Genomic DNA, 23,414 nt, shown 5'->3' with positions numbered 1-23,414 from the left:
ACACTTAAGTCCACATGGCTGAAGTTATGGGGTTCTGAGGTCTAGGGGTGCAGTGCATGAAGACAGCCAAGGCTGCCCTATGGGTTTGGGCCCAACGAGCATATCTCTAGAGGGTGGGCCCCACTGTGGCAGGAGGAAGCGGGGCTGTGGGAGGGTATTTCATCCCTAACCCCACCCTCCTGCCCAGGCTGATGGGCAGAGGGAGCCCAAGTCCTATGGAGACTGGGCAGGGAGGGGCCTCAAAGCCCACCAGCATAACAAGGAGGCCTTTGAAGCTTGAAAAATGCCGGGAAAAAATAAAGCAATATTATTCACCCAGCAGGTGGTAAATAGTCCCAGCTAATGACTGTGTGGCACCTGACATTTTCTAAGGTACCTTCCTCAAACCCTCTCAATAGTTATGACAGCCCTGAGATGGAGCTATTATTATTATTACCAGTCTTCTGTCATTGACAAGCAATCAGAAGCCCCATTAAGGTTAAGTGATGTACCCAAGGTCACACAACTCCAGCTTGAACTTCCTGATCCCCAGTCCTGAGTTCTGGCCCGCCACTAGGACGGCCTTTTCCAGTCCCACCTGGGGAACTGTTTGTCCCTGAGAGAATGCTCTGCCTCAAAAAGAAGTTAATTAATATAGAGTCAGCTCCCTGTTAGAACATCATTTCCCAAGGCTAAATAAAGATGTTCCTAACTACTCCCTGGGAAGTTCTATGTTGTGAGTGCTAAACCTTAGACAGGAGAGAAGCGTGGGTATGGCAGAGGAGAGAGAAGAGCAGGGGACAGGTCCTGGTAGAAGATTCGTCCCGATACCTTCCCCACTGATCCAGCAGGAGGGGGGGTGCAGGCAGGTTTTACTGGTCTGAAGAGGACTTACATGTCCTTTTGGGGGTATCTTTTCTTCTTTAGTATCAGTGAGGGGTGCAGACACCTGGCTCCCCCTGCCTCAGTTTGGACCCCATCCTAAGGCTGCTGGAGCGGGTGCCCAAAATGCCGGTTCCCTGACTGTCGACTCACCTGCTCCCCAACTGTGCATCCCACTTGCCAAGAAGGAGTTGTGGGTAACATCTCTGTTATGGTCCGGTTGCCATGGCGATAAATTGCCGCTAATTAGTAGTGTGGTTACCATGGCAATTTTCTAGTAATTACAGGTTACAAATGGAGCAAGGCTTCAACCCAACCCAATTAGTTAATTAGAAAGATTTAGAAATTTGTCCAAAAGGGAAATAACCTGCTTTGTGGAAAATGAAGGGAATGTGTCACAGCTTAGAAGCCAGAGGCAGAGAGGAAATTGGAAGATGCCAGCGTGGAGGAAGAAGGACAGAGTCGCATGGCGGCAAGTCCAGACTCCCACCCGGAATTCCCAGGGACTAGGCTAGGCCGAGAATCTCTCACGGAAGCCCGCTCCTGGGCTGGAGCCTGGCAGACTAGGACAGGGACAGCTGCCAGCAGCCACTTAGCGGCTCCTCTTTTAATGGTCAGAGGCGGTGCCTGGGTTGTAGCTCAGCACCTTTCTGCTGGCTGCAGAGAGACCTCAAAGGCCACCTGCCCCACTCTGTGGATAGAAAGCATGCCCATCGGGGAGGGCAATGTGGGTTTAGTGCTGGGAGGACACCCCCAGGGACAGTGTGGGGTTAGTGGCTCTATTTTCATTGGACAGGACTTAGAGCCTCCTTGAGAGCTAATCATTATCTGGGAGGAATCCAGGAGGCAAAGGCCCAGAGGGTGTCAACAAGGAGCAGTAAGTAACAGCCCCCACTGAGTCATTTCTGCCGGGCGGCTCCTTTTGCACAGATGAGAAAGGCCCGGTGACTTTTTCCAGGGCCTTTCTGGAGGTGGAGGAACCTACAGGCCCAGAGAACCCCCTTCTCTAATTAGCAAGGTGGTTTTGAAGAAAGCCCCGGCCCATCCAGAGGTTGGGGAGGGAGGCCTGCTCCAACATCACATACCTCTGCCTGAGCTCTTATTTATTAAAAAAAAAAATAACTTCTGAAGTGTTCTTCTAACTATTCTTATTACTAGTTAGTGCTTAGCGTGGATATTATTATTTTTATGGTTAGTATAACAGGATTATACTAACTGGCCCGTGAGAGCCATATGTTTGAATTTTAATGTGCGCACACAACACTCACGGGTCTTGATAGGACGTAGCTGCTGATTTGGTGGGGCCCGAGAGCCTGCATTATGGTGCTTCTCCTACAGCCGGTCCACAAGCCCGACTCGGAGCAGCACTCAAGCCCATAGGGGCCACAAAGCCCTTTTATGTATCTCACCCATTTTTTTAAATTGACATAAAAAAAACTTTGTATGTATCATGTACAGCATATTCTGAAATACGTATACACTGAGAAACAGCTAACTTGGCCTAATTAACATCTGCGTTAGCTCATACACTTATCGCCTATGTGTGGTGCTCTCTTGGCAAGTTCAAGCGTTCATTGCGTTGCTACTGATGTCGCCTTGTTATGCAATAGAGCTCTAGAATTTATTCCTCCTACTTAGCCTGAGTTTTGTGCCCTCCGACCAGCGTCACCCTTTCCCCAAGCTCACGCTCACCCTTGCTAACCCACTCTCCTCTCTCCTCTCTGCTTCGGTGAGTTCAACTTTCAGATTTCACATTTGAGTGATACCATACAGTATTTGTCTTTCTGTGCCGGGCTTCTTTCACTTAGCATAATGCTCTCCTGGTTCATCCATGTTGCTGTGATCGATAGGATTTTCTTCCTTTGTAAGGCTAAATAATATTTCATTGTGTAAATACACCACATTTCTTTACCCATCCCTCTGTTGACAGACATGATATTCTCATGGATATTGCAAATACTGTGGAATTGAACCTAGGAGTGTAGCTACCTCTTCAGCATACTGATTTCATTTCCTTTGGATATATACCCAGCAGCAGAATTGCTGGATCCTATGGTAGTTCTATTTTCGATACTTTTGAGGATTTTCCAAACTGTTTCCCATAGCGGCTCTACTAATTTGCATTCCCACCAACAGTGTACAAGGGTTCCTTTTTCTAAAGGTCTTTGAGAAACTTATAATCGCTCATCTTTTTTAATCCCCATTCTAATGGGCATATCTCAGCCACCTCATCTGATTCTCTCAAAAACCCTGAAGTAGAAAAGCCAGATCAGACCATCTCCACTTTACAAACGAGGAAACTAAGGCTCAGAAGATCATGTAAATTGTCCAAGGTCACACAGCTTGGAAGAAGCCAAGCTGGCCTGTCTGCCTGGTGTTTCCAGCTGTGGGGGGTGTGGCCCAGGGAAGGCCTTCCCAGCGCAGCCCAGATTTCCTGGTGGGGCCTGGCAGGCAGAGACTTTGTTTTGAAACCTGCTGCTTGTAGGTGGTTGGTTCAGGACATATTAAGGTTGGACTTCTTGACGTGGGTAGCTCAAACTCGATCTTAAAGATTTCAAATCTTAATGTAGAGCTGGCTTGATTTCTTGCTTTTTTTTAATATATAATTTTTATTGGATTTTTCCCTTTCACACTACAGAAGCAATTCTTATTGCAATAAACCAGACAGTACAAAGCACAAAGCTATTCAAAGAAAAGGACAGCTATCATGTCTCCGCCCCCACCCCCCACAGTCTCACCCCCTGGCCTCCTCCACTCTCCTCCACACTCTGAGCGGCTACTACAAACATGATATTCAGAAATGTCATGTATTTTCCTATTTTCAGTAAAAGTAAGATCACACAATGCCATTATTTGGCAAATTGCTTTTTCTGTTAACAATGTATCATGGACACTTCTCCAGTCTTTTTGGTAGCTGCAGAATGAGCGCCGTATGGGTGTACCGTAATCCATTCGACCAGTGTGTTGTCTGTGGATATGATTGTTTACTATATTAAACAGAGCAAAATACATATCCGTGTAACTATAGCTGGTACCCACAGCTGGTACCTATAGGCAGACCTATTTCTGCAAGGTTTTTGTTTTCGTTTTTGCAGTACTGGAAACTGGACCAAGGGAAGTTTTACCTCTTGGCTTTGCTAAGTTGTGGAGGGCCTCACTAAGCTGCTGAGAATAGCCTCAAACCTATGATCCTCCTGTCACAGCCTCCCAGGTCCTGGGATTGCAGGCATCTAGTACCGCACCCGGCTTCTGTCGGTTTTTAAAGCAGGAGCACACTCAGAGACCAGTAGAGGCGGGACGTGGAGTGGGAGTGGGGGCTCTCGAGGAACCTGTGGCTTGACCACACGGCGTGGGTAGAGCTGGGCTGAGCGTCATTGCGATGCGGCCACTTACTGAAGGACGGGCAGGGCGCTGGCGTGACGGAGGACCCTCTGCGTCCCTCGGGGTGTGGAGTCAGCGCTTGGTAGGAAGCCGATCAGTCTAGCTCTTCCCTGGCCTTGTCCTCAGTGCTGGTGGATTTATGAAGGCTGTGAGCCTAGCTTGGCTTGGAGAAGCTTCCAGAAGGCCAGGCTCCCCCTCCCCTCTTCTGAGGCCCTCCCTGCACTCAGAGGCGGCCCCCTGCAGGCGGCCTGGGCCTCACTTCAGCTGCTCACTGCGGACTCTGTCCTCTCCTAGGGGGCCGGGGAGTCAGCGTGGGCCCCATCCTCAGCAGCAGTGCCTCGGACATCTTCTGTGACAACGAGAACGGGCCCAACTTCCTCTTCCACAACCAGGGCAACGGTACCTTCGTGGATGCAGCGGCCAGCGCTGGTGAGTGGACGCGGCCCTCCCTGTGTCCTACTCCCCCAGGCCCCAGGCCACTCCAGGCCCTCAGCAGCATCGGCTGCACCCACTGGGAACCTCCAGCCGCAGCAGATGTTTGCAGGGAGAGAGGAAGCTGGGACTCCTGGCCACTGTCATTCACCAGCGACTGGTGTTGGCCCAGCTTGTATCTCCCAGCACCATCTTCCCCTCCAAGCTGCCTCTTCCCATCTTGGCCTGAATTGAACATTAGTTCAACTCGGTCCAGTAACCATTTAAGAGACCTTTGCTAGGTACCAGGCTGGTTCTAGGAAGTGGGGATGCTTACCTGAATAAGGTTAAGACCACCTCACACATAGTAAATGCACCAAAATTCTAGAAACAGAAATTCTAGAAACACATACACAAACAGCTGCAATAAGAAGCAGGAGAAAATCCATACAAAACAGTGCCTGTGGCTCCCAGCTCTGCTGCCCTTTCTCCCTTTATGCTTATCTTCTATCAACCTCAGGGCCTTTGCACCTGCCACTCTCTCTGCCGGACTGCCTTGCCCCTTCTCTGTCTTCAGAACTTCTATGCTCAGCTTTAATGCTTTAAAATGTCCTTTAATGCTCAGCTCAAATGTCACCTCCTTGAAGCCTTTCCTGATTTCTCCTGTGCTGCCTGGCTCTTCCTCCTCCGTGTTCCCGCCATCCCTTGTGTGTACCTCTTATTCAGGCTTCTATATAGTAATCATGATCTATGAGCTCTATGGGACCGGGGCACTGTTCTATTCACCCCTGACACAATGCTTGGCGCCCAGTGGCCTAAACGACAGAATAGACTCTCTAATAACATCTGCCCTTCACCCCTCCTCCCTGCCCATTTCTCCTCCACCTTGCCAATGAACAAACGGTTTGGTTTTGCCTCCTCAGAGGCACAGGAAGAGGTGAGTGGGGCTTTAGACTCATAGATCAAAGGTCCTCGGTTCTAGCCAGTGCCGACAGCAGCGTCAGATCCCCAGGCAGGCGTGTGTCCATCCACTCTCCCCGTGGGGGAGCACCCACCCAGCCCCCCAGGGCGCAGCCTGTCAGCCCCTCCCCACCTTCTGCCTTCCCTTTCCCTGGCAAGGCTGAAGTTAGGGGGCCCTCCCACTGCCTGCCCGCCCTAGTGCTCAGCAGATGTTCTCGCTGCTGAAAACTCCTGAAGCGAAGGGAAGGGGTGCTGGGGAGCGCCCAGAGGACCTGCTGCGGTCTTGCAGAGGTGGCAGCGGAGGTGAGCGGACACGGTGCGGGGAGGCGCCCGGCAGGAGGAAGCGGCAAGGTGCTAGGCCCATAATTGAAAGTCAGAGTGATTGCAGGGGTTTAACAAGACATGTCAAGAGGGCATTCATCACCCAAACAGATGCTGCTGGGAAATGCGGCCTGGCACCGATTAGTCCTGTGAAAGGGAACCAGCTCCCTGTCAAGGTGCCTCATAGATAGGAGAGAAATGGGCAGCACTTCTAGAAGACCACCGATGCTTGGGCCGGGGAGTTTTACCAAGAATCAATGGCGTATTAATCCTACGAATTGGAGGCCTTTGCAAACCCTCTTTCTCAAGCCTGGGTTCAGCTACCTCTTCTCCCACCACCGCCCATCCCCAGGCCCCTCCCTCCCCCAACAGCACTCCAGGCTCCAGCTCCTCCAGGCCTCAGGACCTCCCTGTGCTCAGCTGTGCCCTGGGGTCTCTGATCACCACCTCCTTCATAATGCCCTGCTGCCCACCGTCCCCGAGGGCCCGATGGCTCCAGCTCTGTCCTCTGGCCCTGCGCCTGCCTGGGGAGCAGGTCTGTCTGTCACCTAGGAGGTCAGGCGGTTGCTCCAGGCACAGCTGTCCTCCCCCAGGGTCAGCTCACCGGTGGACATGTGGGCGAGGGACACCGCCCAGCGCCCTTCCAGCTCACAAGGCACGCCGTGGGTTTCTTTGTCACGGCTGCGGTATTTCCTCTGCTGTCACCAGCATCCCAGTTTGCCTGCTGTCAAATTATTTATGTCTCTTCATTCATTCAGCAAGTACTTACTGAAAGCTCCCAGGCAACCGCAGGCGCGGGGTAGACAGGCGAGCACGCAGGTGAACCAAACACGAGCCTGCCCTCGTTAGGACTGGGGGAAGGCTGGACCTGGAACTGTTAGCGCATGGAGGGACAGAACCGCCTCTGGACTCAGCACTGGACGGAGGAGACGAGGCTGCGGGGCGGTGGGTGGGAGGGGCTGTTAGGGGAGGGGGCCAGAGGGGGCTTTCCTGAGGCGCTGACCTTGAGGCAGAAGGGAGAAAACCCAGGGCCCGGGTAACCCCAGCCTGGGAGGCATTCCAAGGGAGAAGCCAGCTCAAGCGAAGGTCCAGAGGCGGCAAAGAGCTTGGTCCATTTGAGGCCTGGAAGGTACATGAGCAACCAGAGCTCAGTGAGTAAGGGGGACAATAGCCCCCAAGAAAGATCCAGTAAGGTCGGCATGGTCAGGCAGGGCCTTATGATCCTGGGGCAGTCATCTGAACTCCACCCAAGAGCCCTGGGGAGCCCTTGAGAGACTTAAGCAAAAGAGTGATGTGATCAACCTAACATCTCCCTGCGGCCATGCACGGGGGTGGCCAGGAAAGGCTTTGCTCCACTGGAATTTCTGCCCCTCTCCCTCCCACTCTTATGCCTTCCCAAACTGAACACAAGTAGTGTGCTTGCCGGTCAATCAGTGAGTCTCTGGTCCCCTTGCTAGCAGACAGCTGTGCCTCCCACCCCTTGGAGAACTTGTGAGAGGCAGCAGTGTCCTCCCATCTGCCTGGAAGAGCAGGAGGGTCACCTGTCTGTTGCTCAGTGTGTTTGTGGAGTGTGTAGGGGACGCTGCCCTGAGGCTCCCGTCTCCCCTCCCCAGGTGTGGATGACCCCCACCAGCACGGGCGAGGTGTCGCCCTGGCCGACTTCAACCGTGATGGCAAAGTGGACATCGTCTATGGCAACTGGAATGGCCCCCACCGCCTTTATCTGCAGATGAGCGTCCATGGGAAGGTCCGCTTCCGGGTAAGAAAGGGCCTGTCCCCATCCTCCCCCAACTGGATGCTGCCGAGGGGCTTGAGGCTCCACTGAGCCTGGGGACGGGGTCTCAAGGAAGGTAACCGTGCAGGGGGCAGCAGGCTCCAGAGCAGAAAGCTGGGCGGGCCTTGGAGGAGGGCACCTCCAGGGTGGCGGGAGCCCCTGCCAGGTGGACTGCATTCTCTGGCTGGAAGCCATTGTTCCTGGGGGCTCCTGGAAGACCTGGCCTGTGGCTGCAGCCTGAGTTTTTCAAATTGAGGTTCAGATCCAGGGCAGAGGGACAGGAAAGGGTGATAAAGGCCTTTGAGTTCCCGAGACTGCCCCAAGGACAAACAGATGGTGCGCAGCGAGGAGGGTCCTCCCTCCCCTCCCCATCCCCTCCATGGGCTTCAATAGACTGATGCCAAGAACTCTTCAGAAGGGCTGTTTGGTGGCAATAATTGAAAGTGTCACCAGCCTGACGGGCTTGGTCTGGGGGCCCTCTCAGGGAAGGCAAGAGAGGGTATGGAATTGTTGAAGCCAATCTCAAGGAGGAGCCAGGATGGTTCTGGAAGTAGCTAGGTCTTACCCCAAACCCCCAAGGGGGTGATGCTCTCTTTGATTAAGGCTTCATGGGCCCAGGGAAGTCTCTGTGATTGTAGAGAGGCCCCCGCTATACGCTCCTACCCTGAAGAAACCACCTTGGGCTCCCTTCCCGCCAAGATTTGAGGTCCAAGCTGCCGGGTGAAAAGGAGGCTTGCCTGAACTCGGGCCATTGATCCTGGAATCCTGGAAGACTTCCATCTTTATTCAGCTTTTCGTGTGTGTGTGTGTGTGTGTGTGTGTGTGTGTGTGTGTGTGTGTGGTCTGGGGGTAGAACCCAGGGGCACTCAACCTCCAAGCTATACCCCAGACCTATTCTTTATTCTTTGAGACAGGGTCTCACTAAGTTGCGGCAGGCCTCACTAAGTAGCTGAGTCTGTCCGCAAACCATGATCCTCCAGTCTCAGCTTCCCAAATGCTGGGATTACAAGCGTGCCCACCACGTCCAGCTCTTTACTAAGCTTTTGTTCCAACCCAGGTCCTCCACAGAGAGGATGTTGCCCTCCCTTCCTCCAGGACATTTAACAATGTCTAGGGACGTTTTGGGTTGTCACAGCTGAGGAAGGGGGTACCATCAGCATATGAGGCCAAGGCTGCTGCTGGGCCTCCCACAGCACACAGGACGGCCCATGGCGTCATCCGGGCCCAAATGTCAGTGTGCTGAGGTTAAAGAACCTGTTAGCCTTCTGTAGGCCCCTCCGCAGAGCGCGCAGGAGCACTAGTAATAATAATAGTAAGTACCCCATTTATCAAGTGTCTTCCGTGTGCCAGGAACCGTGCTAAGAGCTTTACATACATTATCTCAAAGCCCAGGCGTCCAGTGGGGTAACCCCATGGGGGCTATGAAGGTTTCCATTTTTATAGGATCGATAGAACAATAACGAGTTAGAGATCTTGAGGTCTCCTGGTTGCCCAGCTCTTCAGGGCCTGCTCAGCCCAGCCTGACCAGCGGGGGTGGCTCTTCATCAAGCTCATTACCGTGCCGATAGGGACAGCCTCCCTCCCTGGGACGGGAAGCTCACCAGCTGACCCAGCCGCCCCTTCCTGTGGCCAGCAGAGCTGCCGGCAGCAGGAGGCCAAGGGTGAGGACAGGCCCAGGCGCAGAGGGCCCTCCCCGAACCCCAACTCTGGGGCCCTTCCTGGCCCCTTCCTTATACACCTGGGATTAGGACAGACTCCCAGGGTCTTTTTTTTTTTTTTTTTTTTTTTTTTTTTTTTTTTTTTTGGTGGTACTGGGGTTCCTGGAAGCCCTTCTACCTCCAGGCTACATTCCCGACCTATTTTATACTTTTTTTTTTTATTTTTGGAAACAGGGTCTCCTAAGCCAGCACAGCTGGCTTCGAACCTACGTGATCCTCCTGTCTCCGCCTCCCAAGCGCAGGGATTACAAGCCTGCGCCACCACGCCCGGCACCCAGGGTCTTTAATGGATAGACCCATCTACAATTGGGGATGTTTTGCTCAAAAACAAAAGGTCATCTTTGGCATGGCTCATCTATTTCAGAGGCAAATCCCATCCCCAGAACCATTTGCCAGGCTCCCTCACGACTCTGCCAGCACTTGGGGGTCCAAGCGGGGCAATCCTGAATCTTGGGTCTTCACGAGTCCTGGATAGGTATAGCTGACACTCCAACTCTCTCAAAGGAGATGTTTGAAAATAAAACTCAAGTCTCCCAAGGAATAGTACAAGGGAGAGGCAGCTAAAGACGCAGCTAAAGGCCATCCCTTTCGCCTTCCACGGTGCTGGGGACGGGCCAGCACAGGTGATCTGTCTCACGCTCATCTCCCCCGTGCCAAGCATCTGAGGCACAGCCCTCACGGCCTGGGCTGCTTTAGATCCCCAAGGTGCTGATGAGTAAAGTGTGATCCGAGAGGCTGAGTAACTTGCCTAAGGTCACATGTCTACTCATCCATGGAGACTGGACTCAAACGCACCCATTTCCGGCACCTTCCCCACTTCCCACTCACCGTGGAGGAAGAGGGATGCCTGCTAGAAGGGCACAGTACCTGGAATCAGAAGCCTGGCTTCAGCCACAATCATGGGCTGTGACTACGGGCCGTCCCCCTCTCTCTCTCCAGGACTCAGTTCCCTCCCCTGTAAAATGAGAACACCGATGGCACCCCTGCTCAAGGAACCCATGGGAGTTGAGTGTGATGCAGACCAGGCCTAACAAGGTGCTGGCTGGCGTGAGTGTGCGTGTGACTCTTCCTCCGTGTACCCCTCCAGCAGCCCTAGGTTCCTGTGGTCCCAAAGGCAGGTGCCCAGGTCCCTTGGTGGGAAGTAGGAGAGGATGGCCTGGGGCTCTTGGCGTCCACACACACAGAGGGGAGACCTCCCCCTGCCCACTGACCCGCAGCCCTCTCTCCTCCAGGACATCGCCTCTCCTAAGTTCTCCATGCCCTCCCCTGTCCGCACGGTCATTGCCGCGGACTTTGACAATGACCAGGAGCTGGAGATCTTTTTCAACAACATCGCCTACCGGAGCTCCTCAGCCAACCGCCTCTTCCGGTATGCGCTCCCGCCTGGCTGGGGGGTGGAGAAAGGTTTAGGAACCAGAGGGGAGGACTGCAAGGGCCAGTGGGAAAGAGGGCCCTTGATGAAGAAACAGGAAGGAGGGGAGGCCCAGACATGGCAGGGGGGCCCTGGGCTGGAGGGAGAGTCCCAGGCAAGGTGCAGCCTCTGCTATGGTGGAGGGTGGAGAGGACATGGCCCAGAGCGTACCCCAAACTCCAGCTCCACAAGCTAGAAGCCCCAGGCCACAGAAGGGCTCACAGAGTCAAGTCTGTTGGGGTAAACCTGGGTTAGGCAAAAATAGGCTGGAGCAGGACCATGAGCATTTCAACTTTGAAAAAGATAGGTGGAGTGTTCCACATAGATTTAACCACAGGATGTATCCTTCCAAAGATTTTTCTCTTGGGATTGGTACTGTGCAAAAAAACATCCTTGAGGAAACGTTGGAAGAAACAAATAATGGTAGACAAGAAAAGGGAGTTTCAGAAACAGGAGGAACCAGCAAGCACCTGAGCACCCTCTAGGGGGAAAGGGCTGAGCTGCTGAGGTGACACTTCCCTGGGCTCTGAGGGCAGAGAGGGAGGTGGGAACAGTGCCTTCAGAAGCTCCCAGAAGCGCCTGTCTAGAGTGGAGGACCCGCCCCGGGGATCCAGCTTTAGAACCTCAGCAGTTACCAGCCCAGAAATCTGTACTTCTAACAAGGGCAGCAGGCCTCAGGCGATTCTGATCACACTGAAGTTTAAGAACCACTGCTGGGACAGACCTCAGGACTTGTGGCCTGAGATGTCCCTGTTCCTGGCTGGAATATGCCAGTGGTGTTCAGGAACCAGGAGGAAAGAGGAGGTAGGCTGAAAGTCTTGGGACCAGGAAATGGGTCTAATCCCCTTCTCAACCCCACAGGTTCCTTCTCCCCTCTCTCGGGGGGGCCCAACTATTAATAAAAGGCATGAGCTGTGACTAAGCATGTTTTTAAATATAATTATTAGCCGAGCATCAATCCTGACTGGATGTAATCACCCCCCAAGGCACCAGATTTACTAATTAGGTGCCTTGCAAAAAGCTTATTCACAACTTCCAGATTAATTGCAGAAGATCAATTGCTCGTTAACAGAGACACTGCTCTCCTTCTCTGGTTAATAAAGTGTCACTTGCCAGGGCCCCTGTGCACCTACAAGTCTAGTGCTCCCATCTCCACGGCCCCCAAGAAGCCAGGCACCGCCCCTGCCTGCTCACCTGCCCTTGGGGCCTGATTCAAACCTCCCAGCCTCCCCTGCGGCGGCAGTGTGGGCTGGCCCCAGGCTGTCAGTGGACGGAGTCACCACGTGGCCACCCAGTGGGGCAGTGTGTTTGCTTCCATGCAGGGCAGCAGCAGCCACCCCTTAGGTACAGGCTGGGCCCCGAGTCCCAGTGGCAGATGGCTGGGTCCTGAGCACACAGCTCGGGGGCTTCAGCTGGGACTGCTGCTCAGCTGGCAGCTCAGAAAATTTAACCCCACCTGTCCCACACTGCTCAGGCTTTTCACCTGTCACTCAGCAGAGCATCACAGGCTCCATGAGCCTAGTACTGCCCTGTGGCGCGTCCAGCTACTGAGGACCTGAAGCCTGTGTGCTTGAGTCTGCAGCTCTTAAAAATATTGGGCAATGTGTCACCCAAACCAGACCGATATCCAAGTGAAAGGGTCCATTGATAATCACAACCAGGCAGCAAGCATAAGCAGGGACTTTCCAGGCCGGCTGGATGTGGACGAGCCCCCGTTTATGTAGGTAAACATGCCTCTGATCTGTTCCCAACTCTCCCCCACACCCCGGCTTCCAGGGGAGCCCGCACACCCCCCCACCCCCAGCTCTCTCCTGTCTCTAGTCCAGCAGAGCAAGCTGTTGAAATGAGAGTGTGAGCCCACCCCTCTCCCACTTCCTGCCCTCGCAGGCTCCCCGGGCTTTCAGATTTAGCCTCTTCACTCTGCATTTTACACTAAGTACCAGACACTCCAAGCTTCCTTCCATTCTAGGCTCTCCCGCTGCCCACACCCCCCCGGGCCTCGTTCCTCCTTCGGCATCTGAGTGCCATGGACTCACCGCCGATCTGGTCTCAGCGTAGCCGGCCCTCCTCTGGGAAGCCCTTATCATCGGTCAGCTCTGCAAGCCCTGGCCGGCCTACACTCTGTATGTGTGTCGACTCCCTGTCGACACGGACTCTGAGCTCCATCCTGCCTGATGTGCACAGTACCCCCAGGCCGGTCAGGGCCTGGCACACAGTGCAGAATTTGATCAGTGAATATGTGAATCCAGTGGAACTGCTGGGTTTTCTCCTTAGGAAACCTTAACCACACTGTCACCTGAGCCAAGAACTGTCTCTGTCTAGCAATGGCAGAGCCTGCAGGACAGGACTGGCCAAAGGGACTGTGTTTGTCAGCAGGCTGAATTATCACACTTCCAACAAGTATGCACACACCCATGCACACGCGTATGCAAGTCCACTTCCCAGCTAGACTGTTTGCTACCCAGACGAACGGGTAGTTATGCTCAACAGAGATGCCCCATGTGGACAGAGGACACCTTCCAGGCATCTGCCCGGCCCTGCAGTCCTCCAGCTCTCTGCCGTTGACCACCATAGGCACCAGCTGTGGGCACCCTGTGCCCCTCCTGAAAGCAGCGGCCACCCCACAGCCCCCTGTTGGTTCTCTGCTTTGGGCAGGCAGTGTGACAGGGAGAGGCACACAGATGCCCTCGGCCCTGACTTCACCCGTCCTACCCCCATTACTCCACATAGCGAGGACAGAGCATCCACCACCCCCAAAGAGAAGGTGGTGAGTGAGGAAAGCTAGAGGAAAGCTCGCCACGCTCATCAGCAGCCAGCTGAATTTGGAGACAAGGCTGGACTTCGACAGCAGACGGCCCAGGAACAAATACATGTGCCCAGGATTCACAGTCCAGAGCAGACAGAACCCCTGCAACACAAAGGGACCACTCCTCCGCCGTCTCTGGAATCCACACAGGCGTGCCTGGAGCTTTCTGAGAGCTGGGCCCTGAGATAGATGCTGGGGAGATGCATAAGATGCATAAGACAAAGAAGGTCCCAGCCTGCAGAGAGCTCACAGATGACCCCGCTGATAAGCTGCACTCATACACAGCGTTAACACGGGCAGGAAAGCTAGCGGCCACCAAAGTGAGAAAGGCGGAGGAGGGGCAGGGTGGCTTTGCAGGGGCTTCTGCATGGGGCCCAGGCCCTGAGCAGTGCCCAGCACTAGGATCCCAGGGCCACCTGGAGGAGAGTGAAGGTCGGTTGAAGGTAGTTGTACCCCTGCCCTTCTCCATCCATCAACTGCCCTTCCCCGGCTGTCTATAATTCATCCATTAGAGAAGGAAAAATCAATATTTGCCAACATAAATTAAACCCCAAGAAGGGAGCCGCCAGGATGTAGGCAAGGTCTGTGTGCAGAAAGTGTCTCCATGGGCATCCAGTGGCAGCCCGTGCACAAGGGGCCCAGAGCTGCTCGAGGGACGGATGGAGGGAGTGAGTGGCCTCGAGGTCCAGGGCCACCTGGACCTCACAGAACCAGCCTGTCTCTCTCCTGCAGCGTCATCCGCAGGGAGCATGGAGATCCCCTCATCGAGGAGCTCAACCCTGGAGATGCCCTGGAGCCCGAGGGCCGGGGCACAGGTAAGGGTACCTGAAGGCTCCAGTCTGCATGGTCCTGCCCAGTCCTTCCCACCTCAGGGGGGTGCCAGGCAGCAGGCAGAAGAGAGACCATCTCTCCCAATTTCAGAGATGCTGGCAGGGGGTGGCATCCACAGGTTTGTGGGCAGCGGCCTCTCTGGCCGCACCTTGCCAGGTAGGTATGGGAAGGAGAGGACTGGGTCCTTTGTGCTCCCAGACATGGGAGCCTGTATCTCACCCCTGCCCTCTTGGCGACAAAGAGCACTGGACCAGGAGTCCCAAGGCCCAGGTCTGCCATTGCCTCACTTGGTGGTCTTGGAACAACTGCTTCACCTGGGGGTCTTCTTCCCACATCCATACAATGGATGTGGAGATCATAGCTGCCCTGCTCACCTCCCTGGGTTGTAGCACAGACCCAAAGAAGACCAGGAACATAGTAACACCTAATAAATTAGCAAAACAATCATGCCAGTGTAAAGGTGCATTATTCAAGCCAGGACAGAGACCAGTGGGTAAGGAACTTGCCCCCACTTGCTGCACACCATGCCCAGGGAAAGGAAAGGTCTGGTCCCTTGAAGCCCTGCCCAGAGCCAACCACTTGAGAGGAGGGGACAGCCCAAAGCCCTGCGCTCCTCCCTTCTGCGTCTCCTGTAGCCTAAGCCAGAGGTGAATCCAGTCCGCCTTGTTTGTAGGGGGCGTGGTGACCGACTTCGATGGAGATGGCGTGCTTGACCTCATCTTGTCCCACGGAGAGTCCATGGCTCAGCCGCTGTCTGTCTTCCGGGGAAATCAGGTGTGCACGGACCACAGGACCCATAGATCCCAGCCCGTGTGCTCCTCAGAGCCAGGATGGGGACACAGAAGCCCAGGACACTTGCTGACCAGTATGGTGGGGATGGGGCTCCCAGGGCCTGGAGGAAGCACAGAGCCCTCAGGGAGGTCGCTGTCTGGGAGAAGCCCTTGCCTGGCCCCTCTGCTGTTCGGTCTCCACCATAAACTACCTTTTTTTTTTTTTTTTTGTACTGGGGACTGAACCCAAGGACATTCTACCAGCCCTTTTTAGCCTTACTCTTTATAATGAAACAGGGTCTCACTAAGTTACCACACACTGGCCTCAAACCTGCGACCCTCCTGTCTCATCCTCCTAAGTACTGGGTCACAGGTGTGCGCCACTGCACCTGCTTACCATAAGTGTTTCTCCTGAGTCTCTTGGCCCCCTCCTCCAGGCCTCTCTTTCCTTTGGGCCACTCTCGCTCGTGCTCTCTCTCTCTCTATATCTTTCTGCCCATTCTTCTCCTCCTCCTCTGCCCCTTCCCTCCCTCCTCCCTCCCTGTTCTCCCTGTCTCCCCAGCCTCCTCCCTGATGCCTGGTCTGCCCCTCTCCTCCTGAAGGGTTTCAGCAACAACTGGCTGCGAGTGGTGCCGCGGACCCGGTTTGGGGCCTTCGCCAGGGGGGCCAAGGTCGTGCTCTACACCAGGAAGAGCGGGGCGCACCTGAGGATCATCGATGGGGGCTCGGGCTACCTGTGTGAGATGGAGCCCGTGGCACACTTTGGCCTGGGTGAGTCGGGGCCCCGGGTGGGGCTGGGGGACAGTGAGCAGGTCTTGAAAGGAGTCCCGCAGCATGACTATTTCAGGGCCTCAGCATCTTCAGGGTACTCTTCCCTGGGACCGCATGGCCGACACCAGTATCAGAGGCACACCCTGCTCTGCTGTGAGCCTGTGGTCGGGATGGAATGGGAAAACCTGCCTCGGATTTCATGTTCCTTGCCTGCGGGAGGCCCCAGTCCAGGGTCTCCATGGAACGAGTGTGGAGTCGTGAATCCTCCACTCGTCCAAGGCCTTGTGGATTGACTGCTGGTCTGCACCAAGCTCACCCAGAGCAGCTGCTCCCCTGAAGCTGCTTCAGTCCTTAGGGTGTTGCACCAAAGCCCTGTGTCTTCTCCAACAACAGAGGCTTGGGGAGCCCTGTGCTCTCAAAGAGGCAGGTGAAAGCTGGCTCCTGGCAGAGGAGGGGGATGAAAAAGTCCTGTATTTTTTCATGTGTAAATGCACCAATATGCACATAATCACGTAACAGATCTACACTGTTCCCGCGGTGTTACTGAGATTCCACCACTAGCACCTATTAGAACAGCTCAAGTAAGAAATACCAACAATACCAAATTCTGGTAAGGACACGGGTAGCTCCAAGAGATGGGCACAACTGTCTCGTTCACACATTGCTGGTGGGGGGATGTAAACGGGTACGACTTCTGAATTAGTTCTTTAAAACAAAAACAAAACTAAACATACAACTACTAGTCTATGAGCCAGGTCCTCCTCAACTACCATGGGGTCTGTCCCCATACACACATGGTGAGCTGAAATACTGCAAATTGAGACTGCACTGAGTGCACCTAACTCCTGAGCATGCTGCCTCAGCAGCACAGTGTAAGAGCACCTGCCAAGTGCTCAGGGCTGAGTGCAGAGCTTCAGAGTGCTCAGGATGTAAGTGCAGTGTCAGAGTGCTCAGGGCTGAGTACAGAGCATCGCAAGAGAAGAGCAGACGTCATATTACTAGCCCTGGAAAAGATCCAAATTCCAAATTAAAAGTACCGTTTCACCGAATGCCTATCACTCTTCCACCATCATAAAGTAAAAAAAAGCTATAAGTCCAACTATCATAAGTTGGGGGACCAGCTTATATCTCTAGGTATTTGTCTCAGAAGAATGAAAATTTATATCCACACAAAAAATCCTTACACTATTGTTCATAGTCGCTTGACGTTTAATATCCCCAAACCAATAAAATGACATAGATGTCCTTCAGTAGGTTAGTGATTCAACAACCTGGTACATCCATACCATGGAATATTACTCAGCAATAACAAGAATATACCATTGCTATGACACCTGGCATAGACCTCAGGGCTTTGGGGGAGTAAAGAGCGAGTCTCCACAGACAGCAGGATTCCAGGCACATAGCCTTCCTGAAATGACAGTCATAGAGCCGGGAAACAGACTGGTGGTAGCCCGGGCTCAGGGATGGGGAAACGGGGCGTGGCTACAAACCATCTCCATGCTGATAGGACAGTTCTGTTATCTTGACTGTGATGGCGACACCGGTTCATGTGTGTGACAAATGACAGCTACACATACACCTGTACCCGTGTCAAAACCCTGATTTCAATATGGCACCACTCGTCCATAAGCTGTAACCAGTGGGGCAACTGGGTGACGCACACATAGGGCCTCTCTGTGCTCTCTTTTCAACTCCCTGTGAACCTCTGATTATATCAACATAAATTGGTTTTAAAGAAATGCAGGAGGCATTAGGGAGAAAAAGCATACAATTTCTTCAGGGGCACAGGGATTACAGCACTGGGAAAAAAGATCGAGAAGCGTGGGGACAGGGCAGGAATGTCTCTGCTCAAACCCTAAGAGCTAAGAAGGAGCTTAAGTCAATTCCCAGGTTCAAAACCAGACACTTCCCATGTTTAGCACCTCATGAGGTGATAGGATCTTAATATTAAAATATTAGGCAATATGGTCTCAAATTAATAAACATACAAATGTTAATATTATACATGTGCTTCGTGTGCCAAAAAAACTGAAAGGAAATTTGAAAGGTGTGAACGGTGCTGCCTGAGCAGGCGGTACTGTAGCCTCCCGCTCCCTTCAGACACCGTCCAGGGCCCTTTATTCCTGTTCCTTCCCTCAGTCCTCACCACTGTCCCAAGATGGCATTAGAGCCCCATTTCATGAATGGGAAAACAGACAATCAGAACAATTAAGCACCTGCCCAAAGTCACAGGTTAGTGATACAGCAGAGCTGGGATTCAAACCCAAGCCTGCTTGCAGATGTGATCTTTATTTTCTTCCATATGTTTTGATGTGCGTGTGTGTTCCAGTTTTTATAGGGAACACATAATATTTATATAGTCCGAAAAAGATGCAATAAATATTTAGGGGGCCTGGGGCCTGGTTATATGAGCATGTTCTTGGGCTATTGCACCCAGGATGGGGCCGCCTGAGGCTGGCGCGTCTATCACTCCTGAGGCAGCCATTTTCTCTGCTGGCCTTAAAGTGGTAAACACGACTTTTATTTTTATTTATTTTATTTTATTTACTTTTTTTACGGTACTAAGAATGAAACCCGAGGGCATTCTATCTCCAAGCTACACCCCAGCCCTACTTTTTAGTCTTTATTTTGAATCAGGGTCTCACTGAGTTGCAAAGGGCCTCACTAAGTAGCTGAGGCTGTCCTGGAACCTCAGTCCTTCTGTCTCCGCCTCCCAAATGCTAAGATTACAAGCGTGCACCACCATGCCTGGCTACACACGACTTTTAAATAGGTAGTCCTTGCCAGGCGTGGTGGCGCACGCTTATAATCCCCGCACTTGGGAGGCTGAGACAGGAGGATCGCACAGGTTTGAAGCCAGCCTCAGCTACTTAGTGAGGCTCTCAGCAACCTGGTGAGACCCTGTTTCCAAATAAAATATAAAATAGGTCTGGGAGTACAGCCCGGAGGTAGAAATCCTCTGGGTTCCACCCCCAGTACCACCAATAAATAAATAAATAAGTAAATAGGTAGTCCTCTTGCAGACTAGCAGTAGCCAACACTTTGGGGCACTTGGTGTGTGCCAGCCGCCGTGCCAAGGGCTTTGCATGGATCATTCATTCAATTCACACCACAGCTTGCATTAGACATTATTACCCACATATGACAGGTCAGGAAACTGAGGCTGGGTTCCAGTAACTTGCCCCAAATCATGCCTCCAGAGGACAGGAAGAGCTGGCTTTGGACTGTCTGCGTTACTGACCACTGTGACTCCCACCTCCTGTAGCTGCTCTGTGTGCAGTGTGTAAATCTGCACACTTGTAACCCCCCGTACTTGGGAGGCTGAGACAGGAGGATTGCAGGTTTACACCAGCCTCAGCAACTTAATGAGGCACCCTGCGATTTAGTGAAACCCTGTTTCAAAATAAAATAGGGCTAGGGTGTATCTCACAGGTAGAATGTTCGTGGGTTCCATCTCCAGTACCAAAAAGAAAAAAAAAATACATATTAGGGCCTTCCAGGGTCCCTTCTCTGACCAGAATCTGCCCCCTCCGGCAGGCTCCTGTTTTTTCGGGGCTTGCATCCCAGAGAGGCACTCAAAGGAAGGCTGCTCTCAGGTACAGGCCCACAGAGACTCTGCTAAGGCAGCTCAGCAGGCAGCAGGGACACAGCTGGGGCACAGGGCTCCATCCCTGCAGCCCCAAGGCCTCTCCAGGCCCAGGGGGCCTCCTTTATGGGTGGGCCTTCCTGATTGATGGGAGAGCCAGCCAACCACAGAGCAGGAAGAGAGGGAGCTGGTGGGTAACACTGGGAAGGACTAAGGAAAGAGGGAACTGAGGAAGAGAGACAGAAATGGGACCTGGGGAAGAGGAGAAGGGCAGAGATTGGGGGAGAGACTACCTGCCCTCCAAGAGTATGCCGAGCTCCTTGGCAACTCAGGCCAAACAGGTGTGGGTGCACCGTCACACTGGTCCAGGGGCAAGAGAAACTAGCTCTGCTCTGGGCAGCTTTCCCAGGTGTCTGCAGAGCCAGGAAAGTCCAAGCCAGCATTGCTGTGGCAGAGCAGGGCTGCAAAGGGACCCCAGCCACCAGCAGGAGCCACGCCCCCTCCACAGGAGCCCCAGAGAAGAGCAGCTTTGCTCTCATTCTTAGAAGCCTTTTGTTTTTTTCCCAATTGTAAGAACAATGCATATCAATTACAAAAAAATTAGAAAATATGAAAATTATTTTAAAGGAAGTAAAAAAACACCCACAATCTCACTGCGGTGTTTAGAATATTAAGCTAAAAAAAAATAAATAAATGTTTCTTCCATCACCCTCCCCCAACACCCTGTGGTTCATTTGTTCAGTTTGTATTTATTGAACACCTACTATGTGCCAGACAGTAACTAGACAAAGGTTCTTGCCATAAAGGTAGTGGAAGGAGGATAAGCATGAAATACATAATAAATAGGTGAAAATAAAAAATGTTAGAAGCTGGGCGTGGTGGCACACACTTGGAATCCCAACATTTGGGAGGACGAGACAGAAGGATCATGGTTTGCGGCCAGCCTCAGCTATTTAGTGAGGCCCTCTGCAATTAAGTGAGACCCTGTTTCAAAAATAAAGAATAAAAAGTAGGGCTGGGGGTATATCTTGGAGGTAGAATGCCCCTGGGTTCAACCCTGAATACCACAAAAAATAAAAATAAAAAGGTAGGTGATATTAAGTGCTATGATAAAAGGAAATATCAAACAGAAGAAAGGGGTTAGGAAGGCGGCGGGTAAGGAGCAAGCAGCAGTTTTCAAATACGAGGCCTGGGCTGGCCGGGTTGCAGCTCCATGCCCTTGAAATGATTTTGTCCTATTCAAGATGCACAGGAACACATTCAAAGATTTATACTGCTTGGTGTGTTTTTTTTTTAAAAAAAAAAAAATAGTCATACTCCTCCACATGTTCCGATAGCTAGCATGTTTCCTTTCCTTAGCAATAATAGCCTGGCCATCCTTCCAAGTCTGTGCACATCTCTTATGTTTTATCTCAATATTGCAAAGTATTTCACTGTGTGGCATATTTCAGTCATTTATTTACCAAGTCCCCTGTTGATGGACAGCTAGATTGTTTCCAGTTCTGAGCAGTTTAAGGTGAGAGGGGGCGCTCCAGAACAGGAATCTTAGAAAGGCCTGCCTTGGGGTTCTCTGCCTGTTTGAGAAGCAGAGTGGGGCCGAGGCTGCGCGAAGGTGCCTTCTGGAGGGGAGAGGGCTGCAGGAAGCCCCCGACGACCCTGCTTCAGTCCTCTCTCCATCAATCACTCCCTGCCTCCGCCTGACTTTTCAGTGCCGTGTGGCACGCATGTGTTGCCTGGACCAAGATGTGGGTGCACATGGGTGCCTCTCGGCAGACAACCTCCCCAGCCCTTCCTGTCCCCACATGCTCCGAGTCCGGCTCATGGTTGCACCCACTGACACACACCTGCCCCGGCTGCCCCTCTAATCTTCTGCACCAGCCTTGCTGTCCCTGTGAGCAAACGTGGAGGTCTCGGACCCTCATTTCCCCCTCCCCCGACTCTTCACAAAGCCTGGGCAGCAGCATCATATCACACAGTAAGACTCAGGGACCTGCCTGGCTTTGTTCTCCAGGGGTCCCCTAGGGCCCACTCACTTGTGCAGAGAGCTCTCCAGGTCCTTTAGAGAGCTGCCCCTCTCAGTGGACCCCGCCTTCACACAGTGTGGGGAGCCCCTGGCCAGTTTTGTGGTCCCTCTGCATACTGCCCTGCCCCTTCCTACCCCTCCTGGGTACAGACCGACCTCCAGCCTCATAAATAAGAAATTCTGCTTGTAGTGCCTGCTGAATGCTGCCCACCCTGGCCCTACGCAGCCGCCCTGCGAGCTCACACCCTGCTTCTGTTTCCTGCCTGGCAGTGGGCTGAGCCAGCTCACTACCAAACCCAGCCGATAAAAACAAGTGCCAGTTATCTGTTTGTCCCTGCCAGCCCCCGCTAGGGGTCGGCCACTCAGGCAGCCCCCCACCCCCGGCATGATGGCACCCCGCCCCCTCCCCCCTTCCTTTCAGCTAATTGTTTGCAAGTGACTCAGAGCTGCCTCCAAGCCGGCTGGTGCTCATTTAGGGAAGGAAAATTCAGTGGCCCACATAAAAATTGCTTTATTAAAGTGTAAAAATATTCCACCAACTGTATTCCCGCCATCTGTTTTGCTTGTAATTCTTCTGAAAAGCGCAGTTCTCTGTGCCTCCGTGGCCTTTGTCCTTTAGAAGCTGCCAGAGGCCACGCACTGCTGCCCCTGACCTGTGTTGCTGCTGGTTGCCGGCCCCTCCTCTGCCAGCCCTCGCCTGCACACAGGCCTGCAGACTGGCTGCCGCTGCCATAAAGGCTGCTACTGGTGGTGTCCAGGAGCTGGGCCACCGTCAATTGTGTAGCCAGGCTCAGATGCACAGGAGCCTGGCTTCTAGCCCCCGCTCAGACAGCTGCAGTCACTTCACCTCACCAGGCCTCAATGCCTGCATCCAGAGAATGGGTAGAAAACGCCCACCGTGCAGTGCAAAGGCTTCAGTGCCCCACCCCCTGGCCTCTTCTCCCCGGCTGACCCCAGTACTCAGTTCACACTCTGCTTCCCCCATTTCCAACTTCTTCCTGGTCTTTAAACACACCAGGCCCTTCCACCTTCATATCTTTACCCACACTATTCCCTCTGCCTGGAATGCTCCTTCCCCCCACAAACTCTCACCCCCTCCTGCAACACCCAAATGAAAAGGCCCACCTCTCACTGAGCGCTGCTGATGCTATTGCTAACCTCTCCCGTTTATTATAAGATAGTTACCTGTGTTCATTACTCCCGTGGGGATCATTTCCTCCAGAACGGGGCCCGGGTCCTTCTCACTCACAGATCCCAGCTCCCTGTGCAACGCTTGGCACAAGGTGGCTGCGGGCGTGGCTGCGGGGTGGACGGTGCAGCAGGGGAGTAGCACGCTGGGATCAAACAGATCTTAGCTGAGTAACTGGGCAACTCTCTCTGCCTTCTCATGTCTAAGATGGCAATTATGAAACTTATACCTTCACAGCTGGGTACAGAGGTCCACCCATGTAATCCAGAGGCGGAGGCAAGAGGATCACAAGTTCAAGGCAGCCTGAGCAATTTAGGGAGATCTTGTCTCAAAAGAAAAAAGGGTTGGAGATGCAGCTCAGCGGTAGAGTGCCCCTGGATTCAATTCCTACTACTTGGGGTAGGGGGGCAAAAATAAAAGAAAAACAAAAGCCCTCCTCTTAGAGACATTGTAAAGATTCAGTGCATTATATGATATGGTATGTGAGTACATACTGTGAAAGCTCTTTGGGAACCATGGTGTGACCCCCTGTAGGAGCAGATGGTGACGAGGATGATTAGCAATTGGTGGGGAATGATTCATATCCAGAGAAGACGGG

The 23,414-nt window shown here is 53.0% G+C and overlaps 1 protein-coding gene across 2 annotated transcripts in view; it reads left to right on the top strand.

Annotated features, from left to right (window-relative positions):
- Positions 1–23,414, top strand: part of CRTAC1 (cartilage acidic protein 1) — a gene marked incomplete at both ends in the record, with an annotated part of 149,462 nt that overhangs the window by 119,309 nt on the left and 6,739 nt on the right. For both annotated transcript variants that reach the window (XM_080695085.1, XM_080695084.1), the window contains 6 exons: positions 4,537–4,671; positions 7,548–7,693; positions 10,659–10,795; positions 14,376–14,458; positions 15,148–15,248; positions 15,847–16,015. In XM_080695085.1, the coding sequence (XP_080551211.1) occupies positions 4,537–4,671; positions 7,548–7,693; positions 10,659–10,795; positions 14,376–14,458; positions 15,148–15,248; positions 15,847–16,015 (771 nt within the window). The remainder of the gene's footprint in view (positions 1–4,536; positions 4,672–7,547; positions 7,694–10,658; positions 10,796–14,375; positions 14,459–15,147; positions 15,249–15,846; positions 16,016–23,414) is intronic.

Source organism: Muscardinus avellanarius (genome assembly GCF_963383645.1).
Source record: "Muscardinus avellanarius genome assembly, chromosome: 4".
NCBI classification, from domain to species: Eukaryota; Metazoa; Chordata; class Mammalia; order Rodentia; family Gliridae; genus Muscardinus; species Muscardinus avellanarius.
This window is presented reverse-complemented; position numbering and strand designations above follow the sequence as displayed.